Genomic DNA, 26,554 nt, shown 5'->3' with positions numbered 1-26,554 from the left:
TAAAAATATAATGAAGTGCTCATTATTCTCTAGATTTCATTTGATTAAAAAAGTTTGCACAGACAAAAGCATTGCGCTTAGCTTACTGGTAGCTCACATCAAAGCTTAACATGTTGCTTCGCTACGTAAATGAGTTTTGGAAGGAGCTATCCGATTAATACGGATATTTGTTGTAATCAACTGGACTGAAAATTTTTTCTCTCTTCAAAATTATTTCCGTTTTCTTTTTTTTCTTTTTTTCCAAATAAATTGATTAAAATCTGCTCTTTTTTGTTTTAGAAAAAAGCTTTGTACATCAAGAAGGTAGCAAAAATTTTGAAAGAGCGTTATGATGGCGATATACCGAATACGATTGAAGAACTTTGCTCACTTCCGGGTGTTGGCGAAAAGATGGCTTATCTTGCGATGTGTAATGCATGGGACCAGATGAAAGGGCTTGGTGTCGATACACATGTTCATCGCATCAGTAACAGACTTGGATGGGTATGTTACTGCATAAAGCAATGTTAGGTCAATAGAAACAAAATGTATTGTAGTGATAATACCGTGATATAGTTCATTCATAAAATGAATAACAAAAGCGTTCTTGGAAAGCTTATTTCTTTCTAAATAATAAAGTCTGAAAATATTAACCTTCATCTTGCATTTTATTATTTTCCATATATTTTTTACTTTTGAAACAGCAATGAGTAGGATTTTCAGCGAAGAAGTTATTGTTAGGAGAGCATCCTATCTAAGCCAAAATTTATTTTTGCAGATTAAAACCTCAAATCCCAAGGAATCTCGGATAGCCCTGGAAGCGTTGGTTCCACGTGAAGAGTGGCAAGAATTGAATAAATTGCTAGTCGGCTTCGGGCAGCAAACATGTTTACCTGTTTTACCGAAATGTTCGGAATGTTTAAATAGGAATATATGTGCTGCTATAGGAGTGAAGAAAAAACGTTGATATTGCAAATGAGAATCTTCAATGTAACAAAATCCATATTATCGTTCTTCTTATTCTTCTCACTTTATCATTGATCTCTTCGTTATTTTACGGCTCTTATTTAGCTCTACTTCGTAGCTATTCGAATAACCCTCAAATACGAGCTGTTACTATTTGATCTTTTCTATTCATGTAAATATGTGTAATTTTTAATTTCCATATGTTCACTTCAAGTCCTTTTGGATATTCTTCCAATATAGAGTCATCTATGCCTATCCTACTTTTGTATTATGCATGCTTTCATGTATTTACAATACATCTGATTCATCCGATTGAGGTGTTTTTCTACCGTTAAGCTTCAAACTAAAATAAATCTGTTCAAAAAAATATAGACAGAACAAGGTAGGCAACTACTTTGTACGCCGAATACGCCTATTCAGTTAGAGAAGTATCTATTAGGGAAGACGCAATAGACGGGAAGGAAACACAACTTTTTCTGTCTTGTAGACGCGAATTTCAAAATGAAACTATGAACTTCCCTTTTATTGTGAATCGTAGTTGTGATAATGATTTAAGTTCCCTGTATTCATCAAGTTATTGAAAATTCTCACAGTCCAAAAGTAATTTCTAGGACTACATGAACTGATCACTTATTGTAACTTTATTAAAATTAAGCAACAGCAATAGGCAACAATGGAAGTGTTATAATAATACTGAGCTATTTTTAAAAAGTAAACAATATGCGCAAGTATAACAATAAAAACCCGTAACTGAATCAATACACAACATATTTTTTAAGCATTATGTGGTTAACTTGGAACATTATGTTGTTTACTTCATTTTTCACCGGAACTTACACTCGGTAGAATATTTTACCACAATGTCAAGTCATGAGAGTCATGTATATTTGATTTACCGTTACCTAGAGGGCAGAACTCGGTAAGTATCCCTAATCATGTTTACTTCTTAGTACTGCTGTTCAACAAAAATACATCTTTGTTGATAAGAACTGAAAAAGGAATTGATGGGACGATTGCTTTCAAAAACACATCTCCAGAAGACATACAATAAGTTTTAGTCTTTAAAAATTACGAGAACATTTTGCATTTGCATTCCGTGAAATAAATTTAACAGTCAACAAAAAGATGAAATGTCCTGAGAAACAAAGGAAGAGTCCTACTTTATACCAGACATCAGCCTCTTATGACTTCTGATTCCAGCCGTTCTATCTCTATTTTAATTTACTGTTATTTTGAGGGGACGGAAGATAAAATGAATTGTCTGTTTTACAAAGGTGCAAAATATTACAATTTCAAATTAAATTCAGGCGACTCAAAAATGGTGCTCATTTTGGGTATTGTCAACTGTTTACCATGATTACGGAGTAATTTGAATAAACCAGTACCAATCGTGATTGGAGTACCAAGAATGATGCATTCACTTACACCGCAAATCTTATCTTCTTGCGAGAAAAACGCCGCTTCGAAGAGATGATCGGCCGTTTTTTCGAATGATGCTAATAGTAACACCGATTCTTTCATTTTCACCAAGCCATTCCGCGTTATACCAAGTACTTCACCCCTAAATTACATTTTTATTCTAAAAATTTCTAAATTGTTAAAATATATAAAACTGCATGAAAAACTTATTCATTTCTAACAGATTTTTTATGCAAACAATCAGTTATATGCTAAGATAGAGGAATACTCCTATTAGGAAGTTTTTCGATCTTGTTCTCTAGAAGATATTTGGTATACCTGAGAATTCCCAGGTATTCAAGCTTAGAGGATAAAAAGAAACGGATAAAATTAATTTGTAGCAGTGCTGTCTTCCAATTACAATACAAAAAGCTACAAATGTAAGATATCGATTACCAATTTTATAAGACCTCGAAAAAATTTTCCCAACAAATCAAAAACCAAAAAAACCTGTAAGTCATTAAATCCGCGAGTAACATCACATGTCGCTGATCCAAACCAATTCCATGTGAAGCCATTGTGGACAATATTTCTGATATGATTGATGAACGTGCTGCTTCAATGCCAAGTACCTAAATAGAAAGCCATGTTAAACTTCTTTGAGCCTTTGAGGAGCCTCCTGCCATCAATATTTAGGATATCAGAACTGTCCGATCATTCAACTTAAACGCATGGTAATGATATCAGTAATTACAGTACATCAGCAACAGTAAGTGCGTTATTGAAATATGTCCGACGACCATCAACACCAACTGTTGCCATAACTTCACGATAATCTATTCCTTCCACCAGTAATTTATAAGAATCGCCTTTCTTTTCATCAGCATGAATCACACAACGTACAATGCCCGGAAGACCTGAAAATTATTTTTATATAATGAATTACTTTCATATAAATAAAAATAAATCACTAACACCTAACGACTGGATTATATCAAGCGAGCTTTTTTTATAATGTGCTAAGTAACGATTAACGCAGAAACCGTTAACTCTAACTAGCTGGATATCTATATTCAGGTAGAATAAAAATTTGATTCTAAAACAATAAATCGAGGCGAAGTATGTATACCTTTCACAACAACATTTCCAATATTATACTTCAGATATTGAATAGCCATCATTTTTGAACATTTAGCCAATTCTGGCGGTCGAATTGTCATAATTGTCTTACCCAAAATTTTAATCTGGAAATAGTTTTCAAAGAATAGTAAAGTTCTGATAAGATGTTTAAAAAACAGATAAGGAAATGCTGCGATGATAAGCATTAAAAAGATAATAAAGACTACAAAGATAGACAAAATCTCTAGGCAGATAAAACTTATGTCTATAATATGAAGGTTATCCTAAGAAAGAAAATTGACAAAGCAAGACATTCAACAATATACGTAAGTTCGTTGATTAAATTGTTAAACTCCAGCACGCCAAACATTAGGAAAGACAGCTAGTTTTCGTTACAAAATCAATCAAGGATTATAAAATGTAGCAGGAGTGAAAAGTGATCCACTTAGTAGAAGCTGTAAACTATTTAGCACTTCCGTTCCTGGAAAATAAAGTTCGCTAGTCAATAAAATAAATTTCTTTCAATTATGAACCTGCGATATTTTCACTGGGACAGGTAGTTTTGAACTGCAAATAGATTGTGCAATTGATGACATTGTAATTTCAAGCTGGAGGAGCCGGACACGTTTCGCATTGATCTTTAACAGAATGAAGCAATCATCCGGCAAATAAACTTCTTCGATGTAATCACAGATTTCACCTGCAGACAGAAAAGTCAATAAGGACACAATGTCGAGAGTTTTCAATTTAGTTTCTACTTTCAACCTCCCAAACTCAATCACTTCTTCAACTCCAATTCAATTTTCCAAAACTCAATCATTTTCCCAACTCCAATTCAAAAATGATGATCTGGGAAGCCAGAATTGGTAGAAAAATCGACATGCAAATCAAATAAATTCAAAAAATAAAAAAGAAGACCAAGTGTTGTTTTCTCAATTCTTGCTTTCACTCGTCGTGCTAATTTTTCATCTTTTTCATTCATTAGTGCAGCTGTGATTATTGGTGTTGAGATCAGTTTTACACCATTAATAATTTCTTTAATTCGTGGTACACCCTAAAAATGGCATAAATTTCGACTCAAAATGAAGGCAGTGCCAAGACACTATCATTTTGGCGTTTGAGATGAATGACTTCCACGGAACTTCAACGTTTCAATATGTGGAAGCATTTCTAACAGTGATATCTAATTTTGTTTAATTTAAGAGAGAAACTGTTCAAAGTAGTAATTCAGAGCTCCAGAAACCTTTTCTGTTACATCAACTCTGCCAAAAATATACCTGAGTGATATTCATAGAAGCAACACCAGCGAAATGAAATGTTTTCAGCGTCATTTGTGTTGACGGTTCACCTGGAAATATTTTTCATGTGCCATTTTAACAATTATAAAATGCAAAATGTCTGACTAGTAACTTGATGCGATCGGTTCAATAAGCAGGTGAAAATAATTCAAAAGATCATCACATGTAAAAGATCTAGCAAATTACATTTTTCGTAAATAACGTACCAATACTAGTAGCAGCAACAGCGCCAACTGCTGTACCTGGTTCACATATGGCACGTCTAAATTTCCTCGAACAAAGATCAACGAAGCCGAATGCTTGCGCACGTGATAAACAGTGCGACTTAATTTCGGTCTCTCGAAAGAAATTTTGATTCTTGCAATCATTACACTGTGTTTCTGATGACATCAACCTGTTGGATTGTCAGAAAGAAATAGTAAAAAGTCGCTAAATTTATAAATGCTGGCAATGTTTAAAAGTTATTGCAGAGCAATTAGAAATCTTTAAGCAACCATTAAACCGTTGAAAGCTAATAAATATTAATATGAACTTGCAAGTGATTAAAAGTGTTTGAATGACATGAATTACTCGATCGGTTAATAAAAAGCAAATATGTTGGAGAGAGTATATTAGGAGTATACACGATGAACAAAGGATGGAAGAACAACTTCGGGATAGGCCAGATCTTCAGTGACACCGAAAATAATGCGGAAGAAAAATCGGATGATTATGACAATTTGTGGGCTTTTGCTAGTGCATGTCAACTGAACGGGTAAACTAGATCAATTCAGTTTCTAAAATTCTTTGCATTTAAATGTCTTTTCCCTATACAAGTCCTAATATCATTTACAAACAAGGAAAGATCTCTCAAAGAACTTATGCACAAACGAGGCTGAATAACCCAGTATTTCCACCAAACAAATGTCGTTAGATCTTTTACTTCCCATTTTCCAGAAAATTTCAAAATATTTTATTAAATAATTCATTTCAGATCAACTATAACATTTAAAATGCAGAAATCTTTATCTAAACCAAATACGATAGAAACAAATAAACTGTTACTTACCCCATATGTTTGATGCAGTTTTTCGAAAGTTTGTAGTATTTATCTGTTTTTCTTAGATATTCACTGATAAAAGATTCAAGCTGTTCTCGAAACATTACATGTTCTTTTCCGATCTTTTCATTAATTGTATCTGTCACAATCTTTTGTATTTCGTCGTTAGTGATATCCACATCTTCTGTCGAATGCCTATGTAGTGATTAATTATCGCATCATTTTACTTTTAATTTGACATCTTGCAGTTGTAGCTTTCCTTAGAAGCCATTATTTGGGTTTTATTTTGGAATGTGAATTTGGCAAGGAAGAAAAACATTAAGATTTGATGGCTGAAAAGATGACTTCAACAACAAGTTTATCACATAAAAAAATGAAACTGTAAAAAAGAATAAAAAGTGATTTGAATTGCTTTTGTCTAGAAAAAATATACCCCTAAAGTTATTTGACTATACACTACAATACATTATTAAACACTACTCGATATTTTTTTCTGGTATTAAAAAATTAAACGTACGGTACTGTATGTCGAGTATGTTCCAGTATATGTTTGAAATCTACGACACCACCATCCTTTGATTCCATTAACGCAGGATCTAAGCCATCCTCGCCGAATTTAAATTCAATTACATCGCCGACAGATGAACGTACTGTACCATCGTAATTTATACATAGGTCCTAAAGCGCGAATCAATCCATAGTTTTTGAAAACAACAGTAAATAAAGTTAGTTCTTTATATCGAGTTAGTTATTGGTCAGAATTTCTGGACAAAATATGCATGATCTATGTTGTCAACACTCAATTTTCATCACCAATCATGAACCCACTTCAAGACATTTAACCAGTCGTCGTTGCATGTAACCAGTTTCGGCAGTTTTTACTGCAGTATCGACAAGACCTTCACGACCACCCATAGTATGAAAGAAAAATTCGGTAGGTGTTAAACCAGAATAAAAACTGTTTTCTACAAAACCTTTCGCAGCTGGTGTTTTCTGACGTCTTTCGAAATGTGGCAAGGAACGATCCTGCAAAATATGCCATAAGTGTGAAATTTCGAAATTCCTAAAGTACAACTTTATAACAACTTGAAATTTATCAGACGAGTAATACAAGAAGTCACTAAATCATAGATGAATGTATTTCATGAAAAGAAAATCGATAGTGCAAAAAAGGTTTTCTTGAGCTTAGCGCTGAAAAACCGAGTATATAGCAGATCAAAAAATGTGAAGAACTGATTCACGAGAACTTTTAAAGGGTAAATTCATTAATAAAAGACTGCACAGAAATAAAATTTAACGAGATTTTGTTTGGCTACTTCGTTTCCTTTACATTTCTCAGCAATATAAATCTGATGGCACTATAATCAAAAAGCTTATGCAAATAATTTGATTTGTAAATTGAAATAAACTGCTTGTAATAAATACTTAGTGATCCGTGTAATAACATAATAAACACTACAACGTAATGCATCGGATGCAACTTTTAGATATTTAAGGTTTCCTATGCAGTTCTTGCTATTAGAAAATAATGATATACCTCAAAACCATCAGGTGGTCTGTGTCCAGAGATAGCCTGCTGACCTACGCATGCAATCATCTGTGAAATATTAATAAATGAACCCTTTGAGCCACAAACAGCCATTGTTAGAGGAGCATTGTGCCTGAAAATTAAGGTATGACAAAAGGTAAAATGGGAAAAACTGTTGCACATTATCAGTATAGCGCTGTCATTTATATGCATATCCTTTAAAAAAAATGCATGTATTGTTTTCTATATACCTTTAAAAAAAATGCATATATCCGAATAAGTTGAAATGAATAAAGATAACCTCGACAAATTCCGTAAGCACGCTTGACCCGCATGATCACGAATGGCAGAAAGCTCTTTCAAAATTAATGCTTCCAATGTTTCATATTCCGTGCAACCTGGTTGTGCTTTTAACCGCCCCTCTTTTAAACTTTCAATATAATCGTCGCAAACTTTATAACCATTCCTTAGTAAATCACTTTTCTCTTTTAATAACGCCTTACTTGGTCTTACATCACCTATTCCTGCAAATGCATCAATTTTTGCAAGGTATTAATTAATTCATATATAACATAAAATGCTCTCTGCATAATTCAGTAAAGTAAGACAAATCGCCTTATTAACGTTTGAATACTATTTGATGTATCTAACCTAAGAAGAGACTTCGAAATCACAGCTGTTGGGATATGAAAATTCTATTTCAATCGCAATGATGATTACGTGCTCATATAAATTTAAGAAATTTGAAACGTTTAATAGTACCAATAGAGAAGCCGCGATTGCTAAGAAAAACAGAAGCCATTCTGCCTAGTCGCCACATTGCATCAATCGCTGCATCTTCACCAAAATCACGTAAAAGTATGTAAAATATGCTTGTTTTGCTGCCTGATCCCAACAATGCCTTATCCAATACTCCACATAGTAAGACGCTGTTCCGTATTATTACATAGGAATCCTGAAATGTTTGCACTAATTTATAACACACTATACATTATGACAATAGCGCAACAATGTTAGCTTAAAATAGCTGAATATAAGCAATCTGAATAAAATCTATATTGAATTATTTATATTTAACAAACCTTAACACAAAATTCTTCGTTGCCGGTATAACTTTTATTTTTTGTAGTTAAGTTCAAATTGATTTTCGAATCCACATCTGGTCTTATAATCAGTTCTGCTAACTGCAAAAGCAACAATGAATGAATTTGGTTGCATAAAATCTTGAAACAGATGGTTCCTCAATGCAACAGAACAGTTAAAAATCCAACGCATACTGCATTCATCCATTTAGATTTACGAAATTATTTCCATCGACTAATTCTCTACAAGATAAGGTTAAAGAAATGGTGAAATCGAGATCATCCCACTGTGTCAGCGAATAACTAGCCCAACAGTCACACAACTCAGAAAAAATCATTTCACTTGTTTTCCGGTCCAAAGTTCTGCTGGTTTTAGAATTGCTGGCGGTGGTATTCGAATTCGTTGCTGTTTTTTAGAATTTGAGTCTATGATTGCGGCCGCAAAACGATGCACCTCCGAACGAGGGAAAAAACTATCCTTGTGTGTTAGGAGGTAGGTACCAGTGATGAAATCCTAAAAATTCCAATTAGTTTTGCGAAAACTGCGCACTGAATTACATTTTACTTTAACAAAACAGAAAAAGTTAATGATGTTTACGATCATCTTGACAAATCCATTCACTGATTACATTATGGGTAATTCAGATGAACTGATCGTAAACGAAAGACATTCTGCAGCTTCATGTCTTCGGGAATAATACCTAAGCCACTGCGAATCCAATGCTTGAATGGCGAATTTCACCAGCACAAATCAGGAGTTTTTGGGAGTTGTATAAATTTAAGGAACGCTAAAAGTCTCATAAAAACGCTTTCTAATGAATTAAGGAAAATAATTCAAAACTATTTACCTGTATAGCAGCAATAAGCGGTTCACCGGATCTCGGCGTGATTAGGTTGCTTTTGACGCCCATTAGTAGAGATGCTTCAGCACGTGCTTCATATGTTTGAGGAACATGTAAATTCATCTCATCACCGTCAAAATCGGCATTATATGGCGTGCAAGCACATTCATTAAATCTAAATCAACTGAACTGTAATATTTTCAGAAAAACTGCTGCAATCAAATCAAAAAGCCAAAGGAATTAGACAAGTGATATTTCATACATCCTAAAACAGAAAAAAAAAAAAACTAAGATAAATCATCTCAGTGTATAGTGGAAGTGTCAACAGTTGCGCAACGTCAAAGAAGATAAAAATCAAGTGGAAAAAAACTGTCGAGTACTGGGTGGAAGAGACTGGAAAGTACGAACTACCAACACTTTGATGAAAATACACATCAAGGTAAGCAATTAAATTAGTACCATGATACTTCTGAGAGATGCTGATATTCTACAGGAAACTAATGCTGGGTAACTTCTATAGTGTCTTAGATGTGAATCAGAAATGACATCTCAATAATGAGTGCCGCTAGACAGCATTAATAATAGAAGAATAATTATTTTTGGATCACAATGGAACCCTTGCAATTTGGATGACCGAAATTGATGAAGAAAACAATTCAAAAAATTTGGAAAATAAAGTTAGAATGAAATAAAGTACGGTATACCTGAATGTTCGTCCAGGAACGACTTTTGCTCTATGAGACATGATTGAGATTTTATGCAGTGAAGGTTGCCTATTGAAAAGCACAATATCATTGTCGTCCAGATGCCGTTCAATTACATCACCAACTTTTAACTGTGCGGCTGTGATTTGACGATTGCCGTATCTGTAATTAAATTGAACTAAGCTCTATGCTGCAAATTTATTAAGGTTAATCAACAAGTTTGGGTGAATTCACTACTAAATCTTGGAGAGTGTTTACTTTGCATAACAAGTTATACTAGGTGAAATAATTTAATCAGTATAAAGAAAAAATTATGATAAGCAGAATTATTGTTTAAATTTATGAAAAAACTGGATGCAAAAGTACGTCGATTCTCAATAATAAGATGTGAAGTTTCGACACATACCTAAGGAAGCGTTTGTTGCCTGTTGCTCTCTCCACAATATGATTTGCTCCTGGATGTATGTCATCACCATTCAGAATCAGTTTACGCATTCGCTCAATATTTGCTTCATTTACAATTTCTGGAAAAGTGAGGATCTTCGCTACATGAACAGGAACACCAACTTGATCAATCTTAAGATTTGGATCCGGCGATATAACCTAAATACGATCCAATTTAAATTAAATTTCGAAATAAAATATCACCAATATAGATAAACATATATGTGATTGTCGGACTAAAGAAAGTCAATGATCATTTCCTGACTAAAAACTTTAATATTTTTCAACTGAATAGTATAAAAAATTCCTGGCATGTGCAATATTCGAAATGTATTTCATCGAAGTGATAAGATGATTCCTTTCTCTGACATATTTATATCGTACTGGCAATATTAGTTCTAGAGGTTACAAATCCTAAGTTGAAATTCGCGAATATTTACCGTTCTTCCAGAAAAGTCAACACGTTTCCCGGAAAGATTTCCCCTGAATCTGCCTTGTTTTCCTTTTAAACGTTGTGTAAATCCACGCGTTGCTCTTTTAGGTTGCATATCAGGTGGTAATCCACTCAATTCACTGTTTATATAAAGAGCACACTGGACCTAAAAAGAAAGAAAAACCAAAAAGCATGTAGACATACAGCATACATATCCATACATATATACCAGGTCCAAATAATTTTAGAAGCATATAGCAATTATACTTCCTTAAGAAAGCAAATAGGTGAAACTTATCCGAAAGTATCATGTTTTACACAATAAACATTTCTGCAACTTAAATTTTGTAATTACTTGCAAATGATCCCATGTCTCCGAAATGGTTTTGGTCGGTGAGCCTTCTTTTTTGTGTTTCTTGATGACATCGTTTATTAACATAATTTCGGACAATTTCATTGTGATATCGTCTTCGGTTGTTCCCGATTTCACCTGCAATTCAGAAATATTAGAGTCTAGGAAGTAGAATAAGTAGAAATTGGATGTTATTTGCAAAAAGACTGGCCGGATAACAATTTAGCATTTCTGGTGAATTTTTATTCCATTCATTTTAATTAATGAACTACCTCAGATACAACAGAAGGTCGAATACAGCATGGCGGAACAGGTATTCTAGTCAAAATAACGTCTGATGGATGTTTCGGCGTATCTGCCGAGCGCACCATCAATAGTGGTATATCCTGGAAAAAGGTTTACGACAAACTGAGCAAAAATTCATTAATCGATATCATGGCCTTTCTTTCGAAAAAAATATCCAATCAAAGGTAAAACTAATTGTAAGGAACATATTAGCTTGAAATATACTGTTCAAGGTTGGCAGATATCTCAATGCATAAAAAAAATACTGCTTAGACATCGGGGAAAGTAGATGAGGGGAAATAAATCGCCAACTTCTTCAATACCTAGTTCGATCTAGGATCCAATCAATGGGTTCCAAAATCTCATAAAAACTGTGATAGACAACATTTTTTAGTGCAATAATAATTATACGCACCTCCTTTTCGATCTTGCTGAACAAAACTTGTACTTGGAGTGGATCTAATAGAGTGAATTTCGTTTTTGGTAATAAATTTTGTAATTCCTTATTTTCCTGCGCAGCATAAACGTATTCGGAATAATTATCAGCAGGAATTACTTCAGCATGTGCTATTTTCAGTACTGCACCAACCGCTTTCTTTACAATACCTAAACATTATATTTTTCAAAAAACATACACTGAAAAAAAACCCTGAAAGTTTCGAAAGAAAAGAAAACTGGAATCTTTTCAGCCACTACACTTCATCCGAATATTTATGAATTCATCATTAAAACACTAACCGTTTTTATGCCCACATCTATTACAAACAGTAATTTTTTTGCTGGCAGCAACGATACGCTTATGAAGGGCTTTCCGCCGTAGATAATCCAGATTTGGATTATTAACCTGATGCAAAAATGCTTTCTTCTGTTCATCAGTAATCAACATCGCAGAACAAAACTGTAACCATCAAAGTCTCAAACATTTAATACACCTATATTTCTGCTATCGATAACTGTGTATAGAACACAAATGTATCTGGTTCTCTTGAAAGTGATTCACTATACGTCAACCATGAACAATACATCTCAGTTGGTCATCAAATTACTGGGGAAATAGCTATAGTGAGAAAAGTTGATTATTTAAAAAAGAAACTTGGAAAAAAAGAACTGTACCTTACAAATGCATTGCAACATCTGTATTGTCAAGCGAAAGAAGCCAACATGGAAAACAGGTATTGCAAGATCAATATAACCAAAATGACCAACACAGTCAACCAAATTTTGTTTACAAGTTTGGCAGTCAGTTTGCTTTTGACAAGTTCCCTGAAAACAAGGCAGTTAACTTTATAAGCAGCAACACTTATGGATACAAAAAGAAATATCAATTATATTCCTTAAACATCAATAGCTTGAATTATCTAATATTTACAAGCAATAAAACAGCGTTGCAAAATTTCTAATAAATTCTAAACAAACAAAGTTCGAAAGTAACAGAATGATAGTGCTAACATTGTACTGATAAGAATGAACGAAGTATTGTCCGATAAACGGCTACTCATTACCGCAAAGAATAGTAAAATAATACAGCAAAATAACACTGTAAGATACTGCAATGTTAACTCTTCATGTTATGCCCTGCTTCCGATTTTTTTGATAGCAACAGTTCGCGCGGAAATAAAACTTCGCTTGATTGGTAAAGTAAAACAGTTGCATATAATATTAAAAAAAAATTGAACTTTGACTAGTTCCACTTATGTTTCTTGCCACCCGGTATTCTGAATAGTCTGCCGGAGACATTCATCATTTTTAATGGAAGAAATACACAAGACATACTAAACGTGGATCGAGCGGTCCGTGAGCAATCGGAACCCAACGACCGGGACTTTCATCATACAATTTGCTGTTGAAAACCGGAATATGTGCTACTTGCCTCATTGATTCAGCATTACCAGCCGTAAATTGCACACGACTTCTGGAAAAGCAATAGTAGACAGAAACAGAAATTGAGTTGAAAAAAAAAATTAAGCTAAATAAAAAATGGAACTAACACTTTGCGTGCCAAATCTGATTCACGATACTGTTCTTTACCCATATCGATCAGAATAAGAAGTGAATTCGTCGACTAATTTTTCAAGAAAAATCCGAAAAAGTCATCCAGTGCGGAAATTGCACGAATTGAAATCCATAAAATTTTAACCAATACTGCGGCTGTAAAATTAAAAGCTAATGAAATGAATCAATGGAACACGGCAATTAATATCTCAGTTCAATATGATAATAATTACAGTTTGATATGGCCGATATATTTCTGGAAATTTCAAGTGCACTAAGAGAATAGCTAAGAATAGATGGTGCGATCTATCAGATAACATTCAATTATTGGTTAAATCCACAATTGCTTACTAGCTGGAATAACAAGCTTTTTTGCAAGAAATTTGCGCAAGACTGGAGACGCTAATAAATAAATGTACATATATAAATGAATACAAATGAATGGATAAATAAATATACACATACGATGATAAATAAATGTACACAATCATTATCTCCGCCACGTGTTTATCTCATGAAAAATATTATTACACGTTTATTTGATAGATAATTTATTACTTATATGATATGACAGATATACTTCTGTTTACATTACTTTTGATATACTTTTGTTTACATTTTTTCTTGGCTAAAACAATAAATAATTTTGTAATTTTTAAGGACAAAAATGGAAATTCTACTTATGTGACAACTGTCACAAAAATAAACTATAAGTTTGTAACAAATATAAAAAAAAAATCGTGTCATATGTAGTGGATAAATTCAGGTAAACGATGGTAAACCTGTTGTCATTTATAATTACCCTAGAATGATTTTAAAATTGGGAGGATTTTCAAGAAAGAGAAAGAGAGAGAGAGAGAAGGAGAGGGAGGGGAAAGAGGGAAATAGGAAAAGGAAGGTAGAGCAAGGGGAGTAGAGAAAGAGATAGAGAGGGAGAGAAGGAATTAGAATAAAAAAAAAAGGTGGGAAGAATTAATGACAAATTACTGCGTACGACAGTTAGTTTTGCTTCATTTTGGTGTTCCATTTTTGATATGTAAAAGTGGAGAGCGAAGAAGTAACCTTTAACCCCTAACCCATTAGTAACCGAATCTGCCCACAACATTATTCCAGGATATTTCCGGATGTACGAACCAGGAATTACTCATCAGTAGCTATGTTTGAGTTGATAGTAGTTAACATCGATTCTGGTAGCTCTTCGATTTGACGTAAGAATGAAATGGGTGATAAGAAGTGATAATAGAGTTAGTTAGGGAGAAGTAAGAAGACTAACTTAATACGTTAACTTTATCGTATAAAAACTTTGTCGTAAAAGTAAGGGGATGAAGAAAATAAGTATGTGACATATGTGATCTAACTAAATGTATGTATTTAAGAAAAAAAAACAACACATGTATACATTTGTTTACTTACGTATACTTAAAATTCTCTTCAGTTTTTTTCACGAAAAATTCAAATCATTTGATTCATAATGTTAATTTCAGGACTGTTGCAAGGAAATTGCTGGAAGCATAAGTGGTGGTAATAATTGTAGTGATAAACATATGAGCGGTTCAATCAACGGTATTATTGGCAATTTAGGCAGTAGTGGTGATGGGAATTTAACTATTCAAATGTCGGGGAACAACGGACAACAACAACAACAACAACAGCCGCAGCAACAACAGCAACAATCTGTATAATACTTTTTTTTTTCGAATCTATTAATTTAGCTGAATTTGTTATCGTACTTTTTCTTTTATCGTACAATTTGTCATCGTACAATTTATCGTACTCTTTCTTTTTTTCGCATTGAATTCAATTTGAATGAAATAGTTTTATTGTTAGCACTTTAAATATCTCTTCTGGAAAATCTACAACCATCTAATGGCTTCTTTTTCAAATAATATTCCAAAGTGAAATTCCTTTTAAGAAGCCTTTTTTCGGTAATGTGTGAAATGCAATATCTTTCACAGTTTAATATATAGAGTAGTCGAGATACCATTGCTACGTTTATTAAAAAAATAGGAACACGTTTATTAACTTGATTTTTGCTTTTGAATGCAGAAAATGATTGAAAATTATTGCAGAAGATAGAAAGTGCTCAAGGAGACGGTAACACTAGAACAGTCTATGATAATCAGAAAAACACACCTAATGGTACCAACACAACGAATGTACCATCTGCCGCGGTATGTTCATCCAACGAATGAGTGGAAATGCAAATTAGGAATTTCACTGTTATTTTTCCTTTCATAATCTTTTTCCGCGTACATAATATGTTTTATGGTCTTTTATAGGTCCCAAATTACGACATTAAATATATATTATCTGGTCATACGAAAGCTGTGTCATCTGTCAAATTCAGTGCTGATGGTTCATTGCTAGCTAGCTCTAGTGCTGATAAAACAATCAAAGTGTGGAATACTCAGGATGGTAAGATAGAAAAAACGATTACCGGACATAAACTTGGAATCTCGGATATTTGTTGGTCCTCAGATCATCGATTGATAACATCTTGTTCGGATGATAAAACGCTGAAAATATGGGATGTTATGAGCGTATGTATCTCCTTTTTATTCCCTTTTTAGAGGTTACACCTAGTGAGTGATTTGTCCAAAGTTTAGCATTGTCGATGGAACATTTTCATATTTTAAAACGCATTAATGTTTAATTAAAGTTAGGTTTTTAGATCGCTAGGACTAGTAGGGACAGAAATGAGAAGGATTTTCTGGGGAAATGGCTATAAATTTTTACTTCAACTTATTAATTAGACGTTTGTTACACAAAGTATGATTATAATGAATATTGCAGAGCAAATGTTTGAAGACATTGAAAGGTCATACCAATTATGTTTTCTGCTGTAATTTCAATCCTCAGTCGTCCTTGGTCGTGTCAGGTTCCTTCGATGAAAGTGTTCGAGTTTGGGATGTAAAGACAGGCTCATGCATTAAAACCCTTCCTGCACATTCCGATCCGGTTTCTGCAGTTTCTTTTAATAGGTAATCATCGTCACGTACTGTTCAGCATCAGATTAAAGCAGGAACATGCAGTACATGTATGTTGAAGCATATTTAAGTTTTTTAAGCTGTAAAAGATGTAGACAATTCGACATAATCTTCCTGTAATTTTCCAATTTAGCAGTCTTTTGGCTTTTTTGTGACTGGTACCGTGGTTGCATAGGTATGTAGTATAGTAAATATCAGTAAATGAAGTACCAGTAAAATTACTTGTTCAAAATATCTGGCCCAGATATTTTGAGTAAGTAATTTTCAGCAGACAGTAGAAAGTTGAAAGTTTTATTATTAAACGCTGTATTTTTAGGGATGGAACACTGATTTGCTCAAGTAGTTATGATGGGCTTGTTCGAATTTGGGATACTGCAAACGGGCAGTGCGTTAAAACTCTTGTTGGTAAGGCTTAATATTGTAACTATCCTCAGAATGTAGGTCGACTTTTTCGTTATTCTGGAATATTTCATGGTAGAGAATTTATAGCTGATTTTCGGGGAAGAGGTTATCGATGTGTAGTAAACTTAAGTTTGTCCAAATCTTGTTTTTATTGCTGACGTCTATTGCTGTCACTTACTTTTTACTTTGTACTTATTAGTATCATCATGTTCAGATGATGACAATCCTCCAGTTTCTTTCGTAAAATTTTCACCAAATGGCAAATATATATTAGCGGCTACCTTAGACAGGTTTGTTATTAAGTGATATCTGTTTTCACAATTAATACATTTGCAAAAATAGCGTTCGAAAAATTCCAATTCCAATAAAATTCCAATAACTGTGCATTTTGTTTTCATCTAATATTTCGATGGGAATTCATTTTGGCTTTCATTTTATGCTTGAAAAGCTTTGACAGAGTTGTAGAGTACTTGAATGACGGATATTTGTTCGAAAGGCGTGCAAGCTGGCATAGCCGTTCGTTTAGTGTAGATTACAATTTAAGTCTTTCCATGTTAATCTAAACAAATTATCACTTTAAACACTTCTTTTATTTGTGGAATGAATCTTCTCCATTTAGTTTTCTAATTTTGCTCGCTATATGACGGAATATAAAGAGGAAATTTCTGTTTAGCACATTGAAACTCTGGGATTTCAACAAAGGCAAATGTTTGAAAACTTATACTGGACATAAGAATGAAAAGTACTGTATCTTTGCAAATTTTTCTGTCACTGGTGGCAAGGTAATTCAATTTTTCCATTTCGGATTTATGTTACCATTGTTTGATTTGTTATATTTGGAATACCATTTAAACTGAAAATTTCTATTAATATAAAAAAGAAAATAATTGATATCATGCTATTCATGCATGATATCAATTATCTTTTTCCACTGAAGGAAAATGGATTACCTGTAATATAAATTAGTTTTAGTGGATAGTCAGTGGTTCGGAGGATAATCGTGTCTACATATGGAATTTACAGTCTAAAGAGATTGTACAAACACTTGAGGGCCATACAGGTAAGCATTCGTTTTATCTGATATGATTTCCTAAATTCATTATCCCCAGTCAATCATATTTGACCAAAATTTTAACTTTTGTATGGTAATTCTTCTTTATAAATATTACATCTTTCGAAGTAAAACAGATAAAACAGATGGTATCATATAACTGGTATCATATAATACTGTGCAGTTGTATCAAGGGCAGTTGTGTTTAATGAAAACTGCGTAGAGAAAGAATGATTTGTGTTTTTTGCAGATGTGGTACTATGTACTGATTGTCATCCAACGCAAAATATCATTGCATCAGCTGCACTTGAAAACGACCGTACGATTCGTTTGTGGAAATCTGATTTTTAACTTATACATTTAAATGTATTTATATATATGTCAGAATATATGATATCGTTCGCTGTGGCGATATTTAAATATGAATTGTCTTGATATTTTTATCTAACGAATTTTCCGAAGCCTTGAATAGGTCTTTGACCAGTTATCTGAATGAGTTTTTGTTGATTTTTAATTTATAGTTTATTTACGTATCTAGTGTATGTTGAATATATCATTGTTGCAGGTGCCTACTGCATCGGATAATAATATTTCTGAGAGAAATATGAAAAATATCTCAGGATAGATTCTGGCGATTTTCAGAAGTAAAGACTGTCCATCTTGTAGAATCTGAGTTTCATAATGAGTTTTGAATTGCTTTACATTAACAAATCAATATCGACATTTTGCCAAGTATTTTTGAAATTCATTCCTTTGCACTTTTTCCCTGTTTATTTTCTGCGTATTATTCATTATGAAAATGTTTGTTTTTTTTTTTTCAGTATATCTCTCAATTTATTTTTGATACTCATTATTTTTGACATTTCTGCATAAGCAGCAATAAAATTGTCTGATCATTTCCGTTCAATTTTTTTTTTTTTTTTTTCTTTTTTTGCACAATCATTGAGATCAGTTGAATATGGTTAAACTGAAACTGCACCAATGACAAAAATGTCAAGTTTCATTTTGATGGTTTAGCAGCAACAGCATCTTATCAACATTTATTCTTTCGCATTTCTTTTTTTTCCTATATTATCTACTTAATATGTCCGGAAATAAATTTTAAAAAAGTTCTTTATCTACGTAGAACAGACAGTGCTGGAAGGCTCAGCAGGTAACACTGAAAGAAAGGCAATCCAGTGAAGTTATCGTCAACCTTCGTATATGATTATATGTGATTCCTTTAGCAAGGTTAAATCTTTTTTCATAACGGGAATAACTTTTGTAGTTACATGTGGGTCAAGGTTAAGAGATATTTATAATGACAAAAATGAAACTTAACTTCATCAGATAATTGTAACGATAAACAAAAAGATGAAATATGAAGTGAATTTTATTTTTTATTGGTGTTGAAGATTTCTAAAGTATTTTCTCCTGCTAAATTGGTTGTTTCAGTTTCGCCAACAGATTCTTCGGATTCAACTGATTCATCCACAACACGACCCGTATCCGTATCTCCCGTCTGCAATATCATTTTATGTTTCAAGTTTTTTTTTTTTTCAAATCGATCTTCTCAAGATAATACCAAAAGGAATTGCTAAGGAATGGATTGAATGATTTTTGGGTTAATTACTTAAATTAGCCAAATCTTCTAGATATTTCATAAATAAATTGGATAGAATTAGTAAAGCATAAAAATAAATCGATATTCTTTCCCTCATTAAAATATAATATCTCTGTGATAAAAAACCGATCATAGCTTGAATAAGCTTCCTAAATCGAAACCTTTTCAACAAAAAACATAAAACTTCGAAGAAAAAGTGAAAAATTCTAAACGAAGCTTCAAATTCCGATCATCAAAGGCGTTGATCTGAGCCTTATCAATTTGTTAACACCTTTATTGATGGCTAATTTATTTTTTTATGGAAAAATTATGCCATAAGAAAGTTTTGGGAAAAGTAGCCTCTGGTGCATGTTGACCTCTCTTTATTTGTAAAACTTATGAAGGAATGCTATTTTTATAACTCTACAATTATTACTATTTATTATTGTTATTATTATTATTAATTAATTAATTAATTAATTATGATGATATTTTTTTTAAACAAGAGAAATAGAAACTTGAGATCTCTCTTTATTTGTAAAACTTATGAAGGGATGATATTTTTATAAATGCTACAGTTATTATTATTTATTACTATTAATTAGTTAACTAATTAATTAATTATGATAATATTTTTTTCTAAACAAGAGAAATAGAACTGAATTTTCGTTGTTTTAAAATAAAAGAAATGAAAAAATAGTGTCAAGGCGTTTACCTTATCGATTTCAACTTTAACATCTTTCTCATTTTCTGCAATTGCACTAGTTTCTTGTTTCAAAATACCTTTCTCATTCCATTCAAATGGACCCGATCTATCAATATTAAATTTAATTAATGATTGCACTAATCAGTTATTCAATTCTTATTTCCCAATTGTTATTCAATCATTTATCATTTTATAATTTGTCAAATTTATCTAATTTTTATTATAACGTTCAACAACGTTTCATTCTATTCAATTCTTATTATCAAATTTCAAATTAACCCATTATTTATGATTAATTGAAATTTTAAGCAAAATTTTTGTATTTTAAGAATAATTGCAGAAAATAATCCAAAATGGAATGATTTTCTATTCGATGAAAGTAGTAATTAATTCATAATTGTAAGAGTTTATTGGAAATAAAAAAAAATTTACGGTTTAATTTTTAGTTTGTTAAGTTCTTTCGTGAATTTTGTCTGAAACATTGCATAATTTGGTGTATCAAGATAAGTGAGACTTTTGAGATGATTGTTTATGTCACCAAAGCAATCTGGACATCCCTTAAAGTTTTTTTCCTTTTTTTCTTATCACAATTTATGGATTTTATTATCAGTTTTTAATTGCTCGTTAAATTATAAGATTTATTAAATCATAAACTTATCAATTTGAATTACCAATAATTAATCGATTAAACAAGTGATATGTTTTTTTTTGTTGCAATTAAAAAATTTATTACCAATTTTTGAATTAATTATCAGATTATAAGTTTGATTATGTGCATAAATTTAGCATAATTTTAGATTATCAATGATTAACTGATAAAGCAAACCGTAATTGTTTCTCTTTTTTGACTACAATTTAAAAATTTTATTATTAATTTATAACTTAATCATCAAATTATGGGATTAATTATATGTAAGGACGTTATAAAATTATCAATTCAAATTATCAATGATAAATTGATCATACAAATACAATAAATATATGTTGAATAAATAACTTACAGCTAATAATATCCGATCAGAAACTGTTTGCTTTACATGAGCACTATCTTTTCGAGCCATACCTTTCCATGGTAATGTTGATGATAATAATTCAATTAACATATAAAACATACCTATTGAATGAATCATCCTCATACATTCTATTTGATGTAAAATTATCAATTCAAATTATCAATGATAAATGAATGATTGAAAAATATATAAACCTTTTAAGAAAAGAATATTGTAAACAATTATTTTTTTTGTTTAAATTTAAAAATTATATTTTAAAATTACAATTTGAATATATTTTATTTGCTATAAAATTATCAATTAAAATTATCAATGATAAATCAATAATTGTAATAAATCAAAAAATAAATGTTTGAGAAAAAAAAGACAAAAAAAGTTTTCTAGTCTATAATTTAATTAAAATCAAACTAATTATTAATAATATCATTTAAAAAATATTTATTACTTATTAAATCATAATTTATTCTTTATATTTAAGTAAATAATTTTTTAGAAATAAAGATTTTTAGAAATAATTTTTTAGAAATAATGAGAAAAAAATATTTTTGTTTTATTTAAGATGTAATTTTCGAATTTTTTTAGAATAAAATTTTGAATATTATTTTACTCCATAAATCATCATGCCTTCCTTGTTCACGATATAAATGTACATTTAATGAGCAATAGCGTACCGTACCACGAAATGCTACCTAAAATTCAGTGATATTTGACAAATTTTAGGTTAAAATTTTAAATTAAATTGATTAAATTAGATTAATCGAAAATCTCGCCCTAAATTGAATTGATCGAAATTACGATTGAATTAATTAAATTCATTTTTTTCTAAATGAACCAAAAATTTCGGAAAATTATTTTTATTTGGATAAATTCAACAAATTTTAGAGTGATTTTGTGGATGAAATTTTAATTTATCGTTTCAAAAAAAAAAAATAATAATAATAATGATTGTTACTGGTTGTTGTAAAATTATATCCAAAAATTTATATATAATAAAGTTTTTCAATTTTTATTTTTAAGTTTAAAATATTTTTACACTTTAAATTTACCTTCCCTATAATCCCTTTTGTTTTCCTTAAATTATCAAATACTCTTTTTTGTTTTTCAATTTTTCTTTTTGAATTTTCAATTGCTTTTTTAATTTTTTTTCATTTGTTACTTTTCTGAATTTATTTTAATTTGTTTAATTTTTATTTTAGTTTATTTCATTTTATTTCTTATTTATTTATTTTTTTTACATTTTATTTTTTATTTTTTATACGATTTTAATTACTTAAACCATTTTTGTAACATTGTAATTTGAAATATTAAATTATTAATAAATTTGAAATTGACTACTTTGTAATTAATTTCCTGTTTTTTTTTTAAACTAGTTTTGTAAAAATTATTTCTAAAATATAAATTCCTTCTCGTACTAAACCTTTTTTTTCACATTTATATTTCAAAATAAAAAAAAAAAAAAGAAATGAAAACCTTTTTTCTGGCTTCACGAAGTTTCATTTTCCCATCCTTATCCGGTAGCATAATTTGTCGTGCTAGGCCAAAATCAAACATAAATACGATATTAGCTTTCTGATCACGACCCATTGCGAAATTACTTGGCTTAATATCACGATGTATAAAGCCAATTTTATGCAAATCACGTATTGCCTATATGATATTCATTTCATTTTATCCTTTCAATCATTAAAATATAATTTAAATTTTATTTTATTTTATTTTTAATTAAAATTTTTTCCTTTTCTTTTTTTCTCATATCTTTTCAATATGAAGAAATAATATTTCTTGTTATCGTATCATTTATTAAAGATATTTTAAATAGGAAATATTTGTTTAGTAGTACCGTTGTTGATTGTATGCCAATTTTTAAAACACTTCCAATTGACATTTTACGATCATGTAATCGTCTTCTAATATCTGATAATTCTCTTCCCAATAGTGACATTATCATGAAACTATAAAAAAAAAAAGAAATTATCATAATTGAAATAATTTTAGCATTTCCAATTTTACATTTAATTCAATTCATTTCTTTGATAGTTATCTAATTTAAATATTAGAAAAATGAATATTAAACATTCCTTTTTAAAAGTTACTATAATTGAAATGATTTTAGCATTTCCAATTTTACATTTAATTCAATTCATTTCTTTGGTAGTTATCTAATTTAAATATTAGAAAAATGAATATTAAACATTCCTCTTTCTTTTTTTTTATTTTCATATTCTTATTCTATTTTAAATACCATTTTATAAGTCATAAAAGTTTTCGAATAAATTGGAATTTTAATTTAAAAATTTTAAAGTATCAATTAATATTTGAAATTGTTGAAATATTTGTGTGAAATTCTTAATATTATCGAGAATATTCAACCATAATAGCTAATAACAAATCATTTTTTTTTCCTTTTTTTCAATTCACAATCTCTCCCTCTCTTCTTTTCTCTCTCTGTTTCTTTCTCTCCCCCTCTTCTTCTCGCCCTCCTTTTCTCTCGGTTCCTTCATGCCTCAATCTTGTCTCTCTTTCTGTCTCTCTTTGTTCGTTCTCTCTTTCTGTCTCCATCCCTCTTTGTTTCTCATATCTCACCCTCCCTCTCTGTCTCTCTCTCTCTCTCTCTCTGTTCCCCCTCCCTTTCTCTCCCTCATCTATGCAATAAATGTTTAATTTTTTTAAAACTTCTTCAAATGAAAATTTTTTCAAATTTTTAAGAAATTTAATTTTCCCACTTGCAATAGTGAAGAGATAATTTTTTAAATACTTTCATTTTCCGTTTTCAATCTTTTTCTTTTCGGATAAAATATATTTAAATATTCTTGCAATATTTTTTCTCTCTTTCCTCTTTATATCTAAACTTTTCATATTCCTCCCGCCTACTCTCATTTTTTCTTTCCTTCTTTGTATCCATACCTTTATTACTTCCCTCCCTCTCTCTCTCTCTCATCGTTGTTTTTTTTAATTTTTGTTGAATTCCTTTAGAGATTTTTTTTTGGGGGGGAAAAACAAAAAATCTATTAATGTATGATATGATAAAATATTTTTTTCCTCTTCCATTCACTTTTTTTTTCCTCTCTCTCTCTCTCTGTCTACTTTTTTTCCTTTTCTTTTGTTTTCTTTTTTATTTCGCTGCTTTTTTTTTTCTAAGCTATCATTTTTCATATTTTTCCTCTTCTTTCTTTCTCTCTCTCTCTCTGTCTCTCTCATACTTTTACACTAATTGATAAATGAATAATGCATAAATCTTCGTTAAGTTGAATTTTTTCAACACCAAACTTTAGTTTAAATTTTTATTTTTAAATTGAAATTTTTGGTTAATTTTTTTTTTGCATTTCAAAATTTGAATTGTAATTCTATTTCTAATATTTCGGTAAAAAATTGTCAAAAATGGAATCATAGTTCAGATTTTAATGAATAGTATTTAATTTTACATTTAAATTTGTAATTAGTATTATTTCTTAAAAAAACAAACTATTTAATTTTATATGTAAATTTGTCATTAATATTGTTTCTTTCAAAAAATCACTATGACATTTAATTTTACATTAACTTACATGAAAAGCATTTAGCAATATTTGGGCAAAATTTTGCCTTCCTGAAAGAATTTACCTTCCCATATGGGTAAATACTACTGGATGCCTATACATTGGCCGAATGTATGAATCATAGAGATGTTGAAATGGAATACTTAAACAGTGCTTGAATTTTGACGATATTTTTTTTATTATTTAAATTTAAAATTATAAAAAATGGATGGATGTCGTGCTTGTATGTAATTCTTATTTCAGTTATTTTGTAATTCATTAATTTTACATTTTAAAATTTATACTCAAAATTTAAAATATTGATTCAAACTTAATATTCGTCCAATTGTAATTAATGTAATTAATTAATGGAGAAAGTGGAATGGTGGTTGCAACAGTCATGCTAATATGTTTCATTCTAATAAAGCCAAAATTTCCTCCGTTTAGCAATTAAATAATTAAGAAGTGGAGTTTGTAATTAAATAATTAGGCATTGATGTTGTTGCAATTAACTAAAATTCCCATCTCTTTCTCCCTCTTTCTCTCTCTCTCTCTCTCTCTCTCTCTCTTGCTTATCATTTATCTTTCTAGTAAAATTCTCTTTTCCGCTTTATCAGGAAATGTAAATATTAATTGAAATAAGATATTCTAATACATCTAGTATCAAATGTTATCATATCAAATGTACGAAAATACAATGATTTCAAAAAAAAAAAAGAAATGAAAAATATGAAATGAAAGAAATCGTATAATTAAAATAAACAACTGAAATGGATAATTGAAATGGATAATCAAAAAACAGTTTTATATCGATTAAAAACAAAAGGAAGAATTTGGAAGAAGAAAAGGAAATGAAATTAAAATTAATAATTTTTCTTTATTATTTTTGCATACTGATAACATTAAGAATAGCACATTTACTGATTACCTATCATTACTTTCATTCCATTACTTCTTAATAATTAAAGCATCAAAAAAAAAAGAAAAAGAAAAATTAAATCATGAATTTGAAAGTTAAAATTATTAAAATTAAAATTTTAAAATTAAAAAGTAATAAAAATGATAAATACTTGTAGGATGATGTTTTACCAGCAGCTAATAATTGGCATACATGTTTCGATCGTTGCATTTTTTTAATACATATACTTCCATTTTTAAAATTTCATCATCTTTTGATTTCATTAATGGTTCCACTTTCATGGCAGCTTTCTATACGTTAATTAATAAAGGAAATGATAGTTCAAAGGTTATTTGAAGTATTTTCATTGGTATTGTTAGTTTTATTCCTATCATAGGGTATATTAAAGTTTATGAGATATTTTAATAATTGATTATTTAGCTAAAGTTGTTTTTCTAAATTGTTTCTTTTTTCATGAAAATTATTAAATATCTATTAAATATAGTTTTATTTTTCTTTTTACTGTTTACTTTAAGTCACGTTATTTCTCACGTTTAACGTGAATGTAAGTAATGTTTATATGATGATTAGTTCAGAATGTGTTACTAATAAATCGTTTCATCATTAAGATAATATGGTTTACTTAAACTCATGTTATCCATCACGTTTTACGTGTGAATACGTGAAACAATTAATACAAATTACGTTTCAAAAAATAGATGAAACTTCCTTTTCTTTTCCTTTCTTAAATTGTCTTTACTTTGACTTCCTTTTTTTTGATTATTTGATATGAATGAATGAATTATTATGTATGAGAAATTTTGTTCTTTTTTTTTTCCAATAATTAATGAATGGTACCTGATCATTTTTTTTTCCAATAATTAATGAATGGTACCTGATCATTTTTTTTTCCAATAATTAATGAATGGTACCTGATCA

At 30.4% G+C, this 26,554-nt stretch overlaps 4 protein-coding genes across 4 annotated transcripts in view; 2 read left to right on the top strand and 2 right to left on the bottom strand.

The window, feature by feature from the left end:
- Positions 1–1,236, top strand: part of LOAG_18420 (hypothetical protein) — a gene marked incomplete at its 5' end in the record, with an annotated part of 2,140 nt that extends 904 nt beyond the window's left edge. The window contains 2 exons of the mRNA XM_020451079.1: positions 280–483; positions 758–1,236. Coding sequence (XP_020305170.1) covers positions 280–483; positions 758–946 — 393 coding nt within the window. The 3' untranslated portion in view covers positions 947–1,236. The remainder of the gene's footprint in view (positions 1–279; positions 484–757) is intronic.
- An 894-nt stretch (positions 1,237–2,130) lies between these two features.
- LOAG_03832 (RNA polymerase Rpb1) lies at positions 2,131–13,501 on the bottom strand (the record flags this gene model as incomplete). Its single annotated transcript, XM_003139369.2, has 27 exons — positions 2,131–2,506; positions 2,854–2,975; positions 3,103–3,260; positions 3,473–3,587; positions 3,996–4,162; positions 4,381–4,516; positions 4,740–4,810; positions 4,967–5,154; positions 5,809–5,994; positions 6,317–6,477; positions 6,628–6,825; positions 7,337–7,460; positions 7,629–7,851; positions 8,090–8,282; positions 8,410–8,511; positions 8,753–8,923; positions 9,258–9,426; positions 9,956–10,117; positions 10,362–10,558; positions 10,840–10,998; positions 11,188–11,322; positions 11,457–11,570; positions 11,885–12,075; positions 12,208–12,367; positions 12,583–12,732; positions 13,243–13,381; positions 13,458–13,501. 27 exons carry the CDS (start codon positions 13,499–13,501, stop codon positions 2,230–2,232), a joined length of 4,212 nt encoding a protein of 1,403 aa, XP_003139417.1. The 3' UTR covers positions 2,131–2,229.
- A 1,436-nt stretch (positions 13,502–14,937) lies between these two features.
- LOAG_03831 (WD40 repeat protein) lies at positions 14,938–18,409 on the top strand. The gene is made up of 9 exons (XM_003139368.2): positions 14,938–15,137; positions 15,531–15,632; positions 15,741–16,001; positions 16,255–16,442; positions 16,765–16,853; positions 17,065–17,140; positions 17,524–17,632; positions 17,823–17,910; positions 18,152–18,409. Exons 1-9 carry the CDS (start codon positions 15,006–15,008, stop codon positions 18,250–18,252), a joined length of 1,146 nt encoding a protein of 381 aa, XP_003139416.2. The 5' UTR covers positions 14,938–15,005; the 3' UTR covers positions 18,253–18,409.
- Positions 18,410–19,273: 864 nt separating this feature from the next.
- LOAG_03830 (CK1 protein kinase) lies at positions 19,274–23,144 on the bottom strand (the record flags this gene model as incomplete). Its single annotated transcript, XM_003139367.1, has 7 exons — positions 19,274–19,402; positions 20,199–20,295; positions 20,622–20,746; positions 21,191–21,303; positions 21,810–21,891; positions 22,673–22,849; positions 23,043–23,144. The coding sequence occupies 7 exons, from the start codon at positions 23,142–23,144 to the stop codon at positions 19,274–19,276; spliced, it is 825 nt and encodes a 274-aa protein (XP_003139415.1).
- Positions 23,145–26,554: the final 3,410 nt, after the last annotated feature.

This window comes from Loa loa (assembly GCF_000183805.2).
Source record: "Loa loa unplaced genomic scaffold supercont3.303, whole genome shotgun sequence".
Classification (NCBI taxonomy): Eukaryota; Metazoa; Nematoda; class Chromadorea; order Rhabditida; family Onchocercidae; genus Loa; species Loa loa.
This window is presented reverse-complemented; position numbering and strand designations above follow the sequence as displayed.